The sequence below is a fragment of the Ailuropoda melanoleuca genome, chromosome 16 (genome assembly GCF_002007445.2).
Source record: "Ailuropoda melanoleuca isolate Jingjing chromosome 16, ASM200744v2, whole genome shotgun sequence".
In the NCBI taxonomy this organism is placed as follows: Eukaryota; Metazoa; Chordata; class Mammalia; order Carnivora; family Ursidae; genus Ailuropoda; species Ailuropoda melanoleuca.
This window is the reverse complement of record NC_048233.1, coordinates 46,503,858-46,511,790: the sequence shown is the minus strand read 5'-3', so window position 1 is coordinate 46,511,790 and position 7,933 is coordinate 46,503,858. Positions and strand designations below refer to the sequence as shown.

At 52.5% G+C, this 7,933-nt stretch overlaps 1 protein-coding gene across 1 annotated transcript; it reads right to left on the bottom strand.

Moving 5' to 3' along the window:
• Positions 1–246: 246 nt before the first annotated feature.
• Positions 247–6,034, bottom strand: RASSF10 (Ras association domain family member 10). Its single transcript, XM_011233457.3, has one exon. The coding sequence runs from the start codon at positions 5,748–5,750 to the stop codon at positions 4,260–4,262; it is 1,491 nt and encodes a 496-aa protein (XP_011231759.2). The 5' UTR covers positions 5,751–6,034; the 3' UTR covers positions 247–4,259.
• Between the last annotated feature and the right edge of the window lie 1,899 nt (positions 6,035–7,933).

Genomic DNA, 7,933 nt, shown 5'->3' with positions numbered 1-7,933 from the left:
ATGTGACAATACTCAGCACAAGAATCTGGCATTTGGAAAGTACTCAGCAAAAAGATAGTTTCTCCACACCCTCCTTTCTTTCTGTGTAGGACAATCCATCTCACAAACATTTTCCACACGGGAAATTTTACAGATTTTCATGGCCAAATTTTCCCTTTCCAAGAATTTAAAGATGAGCTCAGGTGTTATTTCATAGGTAGAAAGAAATTCCCAGAAAAATCAAAACCGTTCATTAGAGGCTGTTAATAGTGGGCTTATGTATTTATTTCATTTTGATTTAATTTTTAATAGGAATGGGTAAGGAGAAGCACAAAATCAAATACATGTTATAACATCACCTTCTAGGAATAACCTTTTCTCATGGACTCAAGATGAAAAAAGATAATGAATATTTGCTTTTTATAAATCTGTTTCTCTTACGTGTTAATTCTCGTACTCTTGCTCCTACCCTTTGCCCCTCCTGCGCAGACAGATTGTTGGCCTGCTCTGCCAGGAGACAAGAGCACTATGAGGAAGCAAGTACTCAGGGAAGACAAGGAAAACAGGAAGGAGAGAAAGCACCACACCTGCTTAACATTTCTGGTCAGACGACCCACGTTTCTGTTGTAAGGATAGCGTAAGCCAGTGGTTGTCAGCCCTGCATTCCTGGAACCGCAAAGTACTAATTAATTAATTCTGGTTAAAATGTTTTCTTAACAAAATGTAATATCTAATGAAAGCCAAGGTGTGGGGAAATAGGCCCCATCACCCGTAGCAGGTTGTTATTAGAACAAATCTCTGGAAAAGCAATTTGGCGATTAGTATCAAGTCCTTAAATGTTTGTACTCTTTGACCTGGAAAGTCTCTTTCCATTTTACTGGGGAACATGGACATGTGCCCAGAGAAGCCTATCACAGTGTTATGTTATAATGGCAAAAAAAAAAAAAAAAATCGGGAACAACCTACTTATATGGGAACAGTTACAGGCACGACGGTGCATCCAACAGATGGATGGAAACTTTACACGGTCAAAACCTGAGCATAAAAGCATCTCTACAATCTCGCTGAAATTATTTTCTTAAAAAAAGCAGAATATGGAATCTTCACAATTCAAAAGGTCAGGAAGGAAAATATGCCAAATTTTGGCGGTGGTAAGCTTTTGGTGACAGGATTTTGAGTGACTTTTCTTTCTTTTTACTATGCTATTTTGAGGTTCATCCTAAGGACTACAGTACGTAACTTGCCTAATTAGCAATTCATCATCATCACCACACTTTATAAGCAAACACACAGAGCTACCAGATGAAATCTTTCTGGTTGGGAGATGGCTCAGAAGGGGATACCTAACATCAAAGCCACGATACATTCTATCAGTTCCCAACAAGGATGGGGCCTCGTCCTGTCCTCTGCGAGCTTGCCGGTTCCTCCCCAAGATTTCTGTTCTGCTTGGACACCAGGAGAGAGGTCACTTCTCCCAGGGGCTCTGACATCCTCAGTGCTGAGGCTTTCACCTCAATGTATTCATTCTCATTCTTAGTGCCATTATGATTATTTTTTTAAGTGAAATGACGTTTTTTCAACATCTAGCATTTATTAGGCACTTTCTAGGCACAGGTGCTGTGTTGGTCCTTTTTATATCCACACTCCACCTCTCTGAGGCTTGCGAAAGCTCTTAGTAAAAGGAGCTATTGTCTCCTTTCTATTTTGGCACCCCCTTCCCCCCCTTCTCCTTTCTCCTACCCACACAGAGAGTGCCTTTTGGGGACATAATTGATTTGGATGAAAGGAGAAATGGGCAGACTGGGCTGCTCTCTGTTATAAACAGAGCCTCCACGCTGCCTGAAGACTGGAGAAACATCTTCAGGTGGACAGGACAGGAAGGTTCTGGAAAGAGGGCACCAGAGAATCCCATAGGCCTTCTCCCTGTGATGTGGCTTAATTTGCTTTACAGGCTTCAGGCATTATTTGCTGATGTCAGCAGCCTGTCAAAGTTTAAAATAATAATAGTGAAAAGGAAAACAGCCCCTTTCTGCCAGGCGGTTCTGTTCTGCCAACTTCTGTGTTCTCTTTTGAGTTAATAAACATCTAAGAACCACCACCCCTACCACTCTGGGGGACCAAAAAAAAAAAAAAAAAACAATAATTTTAAAACCACCAGGTCAGCCCACTGCCAGCATAAACCATTCAGATGAGTAGCGTTTGTCACAGTCTAATGAGGATTTTACCTCTGCCTCAGAAGGGAAGCTATCATTAGGCTTTGTGTTTACCAGACCAAATGATCGTCTCGGGACAGTGGCTTTCTTTCGGTCCCCTCCTCATTTTAATCATGCTCGAGACCAAATGCATAGATGTTTTCTGCATCTAACGAAACTAAAAATCCATCATTACGCCAGCTAATGTCTTTTGAAAACATCAATTAAAAAAATGGCCGGTTCATTCCCATTTTACTCGAAAATCTGAAATATCCACGTGTGTTGTAACAGCAAGGGGCGGTGGGGCGGGGGGCTCTCTCCAAAAAGGAGACAGCTCAAATGGTTTGAGGAGGTCAGGTGGGCAGGTCCCCGCAGGCAACAAGCAGACAGAGAAACTCTGCAAGGAAAGAAACTTCTCAATAAAGCCAGACCTTTTAAGTTATCTCCACATGTGGTGTTGAGACCGGAGCCAGCCCCTCCACGGTTAGCCCGATCGCAGGCGTCTGCAGCAGGCTGGCACCACACACGCCCCATTGTTACTACCGCCTCAGGACAGATTAGATCCCACATTCCTCAGAAGTACTGAGCTCCGGAGGGAACGCGGCCAACAGGCTCCTTCCACGGGGCAACAGCTAGCTACAACTGATAACTTCTCATTGAAGTAACTGGAACAATTACACTGGGTCCCCAACAGGGCCCCGTCACCAGCTATTAAGGGAGAGGTGTTGCACTTGTATCTGCGGGCGTGTGCAAAGGCATGAGCCAGACAAGAGTAATTCGAGTGGTCTTTCAGCTCACTTTTCTATGCATTTATCTATGGCTACGTGCCCTGGGTTAATCAAATTGCTCAGCCAAGGTGTACTTTTAGGTTGTTTTATTTTATGTTTTCTTTTGGGGGCCCTTATCTAGTAAACCTTGATATTTGCACTCTCGATTTAGGCTTGGACAAGTAACTAATTAATCTCTGACCAAAGCTACTGAAGTTAGACTCGGGTGGGGGTAAAATACCTTGAGGTCATGGCTGGTTTTAATCATATAGCTTAGTTCAAAAGCTGAACACTAACAAAGATCTTTGCTTTCAAGTCTCAGTTTCAGCCAGAGAGCTCATTACATAGCAACTCCAGTTGCACTTCGCTTGAATTCTGTTAACTTCCCTTTTATTTTTCCTGGAGGAACTGTGATTCCGCGGATGAAGCGACAACGTGAATGAAAAGAAAGGACAGCACAGGTCCCTTTGCCGGAGCAAATCCCAAAGGGCCTCCATTAAAGGGTAACCAGGGATTATGTCTGCCAGGCTTCTCTATCTCAAAAGCGTTATGTTTGGCTTTTGTAATAATAAAAGGTTATTTTAGGGAAAGGATTCTATTTTAACACATACGGTATTTGCAAGGAGGAATTGCAGGGTTAGACTTCCATACAGCTCAGCCTTTGTAAGAAAATAAAAGATGAGCAGTTTAGCAGATGGGCAATTCCCCAACCTGTAGAAAGGTAAAGAGCCAGGATTTGGGTGCCTGTGGGTTCTATCAGAGATGTAAGTAAGGCTGAGACCAACACCAGTGCTCCTCTTTGGCTAGTTTTAACACGTTCACAGTCACAATTAACATTCAAGGAATTTCCTTTTCATCCAAGAGTTTCTTTTAAAAGCACTTTATGTCACAAACTAAAGTTCTAGCTGCCATCAGTCCTTCCCATACAGAAGATTGCTGAAATCTTCATAATACTTTTTCCTTTTATCTTTTTTTTTTTTTTTTTTTTTTTGAAAATGGGTTCGGACCACGTCAGTTTCCCTGGGGCTTTTGTTTTCCAGTACAGGAGGTTCTCACCACCTCCCTCCTTCCTTCCCCTGAAAGAACCTGGAATGGAGACCTGGCCTCCCTGTCCCGCACCCCTCTACAGTCACTCGGGAACCAGAGGAGCGCCCTCGCAGGACAGGCGTCTCCAGCCCTCCCCCTGGCCCGGTGGGAGCGCTGCTACCTGGCAGGGCTCCCCGGCCCACCCCCAGCCTGCTTTCCAGCCCCTGAGCCGGCCATGCCAGTGCTTTCTGCGACGAAGGGAGAAGGGTCGTCCCCCTCGCCCACCCTGCTCCCCTTACACAAGAGATTCGCACACAGGCACGGAGTCCGAGTCCTGGCTGTGCATAGAGCTCAGCCCGGTATCGGAGTCCTCGTCGTTGCCAGCACAGCTCTTGGCCAGTCCGCGGGCCTGATCCACCCACACCTCGGCGCAGCCCTGAGGCCGGGCTTCCCGGGAGGGTCCGCCAGAGCCGAGAGTCCCGTCGGGCGCTACCGTCAGCTCCAACGTATGCAAAGTCTGGAGAAGGCCCTGCAGCTCGCGCTCCTTGCTGGCCCACTGCTGCTGGCTGTAATCCAAATCCGACTTGACGGTCTCCAGGTCCGTGTTGAGCCGGAGCCCGATGTAGAGGCTGGTGCTGAGCTGCGTCCTGACCCTCTCCTGCTCCAGCAGCAGCTCGCCGTCGAGGCCACCGTCAGGCTCCAGGGGCTCCTCCCGCGCGGCGAGCTCCTCCTGGCGCCTCTGCATCCACCTCTGGTTCAGCTCCTCCTGAATCTCGGCTGAGAGGCGCTCGAGCAACTCCTCCTGCTGGGCTCGCTGCTCCTGCAGGCTCAGCAGGTCGTCGCACCGCCGGGCCAGCTCCTCCAGCGCTGCCGCCTGCGCGTCGCCGTCCAGGGGAGCCGCGGCCGCCTCCGGCTCCTCTCCAGGGCTGGGCCCGTCGACCTCGATGCCTGCGCCCACCAAGTAAGTGTCCTGCACGTAGTTGACCCCGTGTCGCCGCATGCGGTCCAGGTGCACCTTGGCCTCATAGCGATCGATCTCGCGATCCAGCTCCCGGAGCCGCTGCACCTGCTGACGGATGGTGTGGTCCTGTGACAGCACCAAATGCACCAGCGTCTCCATGCGCTCCACGGAAGCGCTCTCGCTGGCCCGCGGCGAGGACGAACAGGAGGAGGCGGTGGACGACGAAGTGGACGAACAGGGCGACGACGGCTGCTGCTGGCGCCGCCGGTTGAGCTTGGCCAGCTTGCGGAAGGCCTTGCGCACCACCCGCCGCTGCTTCTCCTGGGTCATAGCCAGGCTGGGCCGCGCCGGGACCCCCCGGGCCGAGCAGGGGCGCTCGCGACTGAGCACGACGCGCGCCTCGGCGCTGCGGGGGCCCGCGTTGGGTAGCGACGCTTCGCTGCGCACCAGCACGAAGCGCACATTCTCTTGCTCGTCGCCCCAGGCGGCCCAGAGGCGCAAGATGCGCGTCTTGTTGGGCAGGATGCGCTCAAAGCCCCGCCACTTCTCCACGATGCAATAGCACTGCGGGGGCCCGCACAGCATGCCCTGAGGCAGCGCCTCGTCGTCGTCCTCGTCGTCCTCGTCCAGGAGTTCCCGCAGCTCCTCCCGGCCTGGCGACTCGCCGGCAGCCCCCCGCCGCCGGCCCCGCCGCTGCCTCCGTCGCCGCCGGCAGCCGTCCTCCAACAGCACCCGCACCACGTCCGAGCAGGTGGTGCGGCGAGAGAGACCAGACACCAGCTTCTCCTCCTGGCAGATCCACACCGATATCTTCTCCGAGTCCATGGCGCACCCGGGACGCAGGGGGCGGGTCGGGCTGGGCCCCGGCGGGGCGGCGGGCAGCCCAGCAGCTCTGCGACGGTTTAGGAGCCTGGGAGTCTCGCTCCGTCAGCACCGGCCCTTCTCGCCGGTTGCGCCCGGAAGGCGAGCGCCGCCGCGGGCTGGAGCGCTGAGGCGGTGCTGGGCCCGGACGGCGCGCTCTCCCTGGGCTGCGCGCCCGGGATCCGGCTCTCGCCGCTCTGGCTCTGCCCGAGGTTCCCGGGGCCTCCAGGTTTTGCTCCTCCCACGTGGCTCCTCCCTCGCCCGCCCCCAGCGCCCAGAACTGCGGCCGGAGCGCGGGAGGCGCAGCGCCGGACCCGCCCCTCGCAGCCTCGCCACGCCGCGAGCGCCCAGTCCAGCCCTTCTCTCCCCTGCCCGCGGCGGCAACCTCGGCCCCTTCCGCGGACGCGCCGCTCTATTTCGCGTCGGCACGACGGCGGACCCGGTGACCCTTCTGTTCAAGGGCTGGAGCCTGTGCCCAGGCGGGGACCAGCGCTGCGTCTCCCTAGGCCCAGGGCTTCCCCCCTTGCGTGTAGAGCTAGCTGAACGCACCTAGACTTTCTCACCTTTCCCGGCGCCCCATCCTTCAAGGCCACGCCGTCTGGGGAGGGCCTTTTGCGCAGACGAGGAAACCAAGATGCGCGGCGTCTCTAACAGACTCTCGGACCGCATCGCGTGACGTCCAGCGCGCAGCTGTGAGCGCCGACTTGCACGCGGAAGCCTCGCCCCCTCCTCATCGGGAAGCAGTATTTACGTGTCTAAGGAGGAGTAGACGGACCGTGGGCTCCGTGAGCAGGTGTAGAGATGGAGAGGACTAGGCGTGAGTGGGATCTTCAGAGGCCGCTCCGGGTTGCCCACATGGTCCATGTCTGTGGCTCCCCATCTAGCCACGGCTTCGCACAGCCTTCGTGGCCGGAGGCGCCTAATTCTAGCGGGATTTCGGGGCCTAAACCCCAGTCACAAGCTCTTTTCCACTTTCCACCTCCGTAGGAGAACACTAGTCAGGACCGTGACAGTTTCTGGCATATCTACAACACGATGTGGTCAAGAAGAGAAAAGAAGCAAGTTTCACAGCTCCAGAAATCCAAGACCACGGTGTCAATGAGCTTTTTTTCATCCTCACGTGTTGGTGAGGATCGTCTTTTGTGTGCAGGCCTTGCCCTCAGCCTGTCCTTGTAAGCACAGGTCTGATAAGGTCACTCCCTTATTCAAGACCTTGGGTGGCTGCCATTGCCTCCTAAATAAAGTGCTTTTATTCATTCACTCATTCACTCAGTAAATACTTACTGAGTACCGCTGGCTTCAGATGCTGTGCTAGGGATTCCGTGATGAACATATCACAGTCTTGACCATCAAGGAGCTCACAGTCTAGTGAAGAGCCCAGCTGAGTAAACTTGTTCAAACCAGGGTCTCCTGTGCTCTGATAAGGAAGGTATGAGGTACTAGGGGATTGCTTCAGTAGTATCTGCCCAGCCTGGGAAAACCAAGGAAGACTTCCTGGGGGAGGTGGCATCTTACACAAGGCCAAAAGCACCATTTGGGTCAGTCAAAGGAAAAACAGAGGGAAGAGGCAGGCAGCGTCCCAGGCAGAAGGAGCCATATGTGGAAGTCTAGAACTTGAGAGCATGGCAGTTATGCGAGCCACAAGGAGCTGAAGTGAGACGAGAGTGGAAGAATGAGGTTGGATGAGTGAGCAGGAGTGGGATCAGGAAGGGTCTTTAATACCTCATGTGGGTATTTGACCCTACTCTAAGGGCAATGAGAAGCCATTGAGTATGGATTCTGAGTTCAGACTGTCTGAGTGAAAATCTCCACCCTGTCACTTACTAGCTTGGTAACCTTAGGAAAAGTATTTTGCCTCTGTGAGCCTCAGTTTCTTCACCTGTGAAATGGTGCTAACAAAATACCCACCTAATAGGACTCTTATAAGTATTAAATGCTGGCAAGTCCACGAAGGAAGTTTTATTGGAGGGTTAGAAACCAGGGGTGTATTAGTTTTCTAGTGCTGTGGAACAAATCACCATAAATTTAGTGGCTTGAAATAACACGCACTTAGGAGTTTGTAGTTCTGGAAGTCAGAAGTCCGGTATGGCACGGCTGGCTTCTCTGCGCAGGGTCTCCCAAGGCTGCAGGCAGGCTGTTGGCTGGGT

Bases quoted from the DNA above. Each gene is read 5' to 3' on its own strand.
- RASSF10 (XM_011233457.3), bottom strand. From the start codon at position 5,750: ATGGACTCGGAGAAGATATCGGTGTGGATCTGCCAGGAGGAGAAGCTG.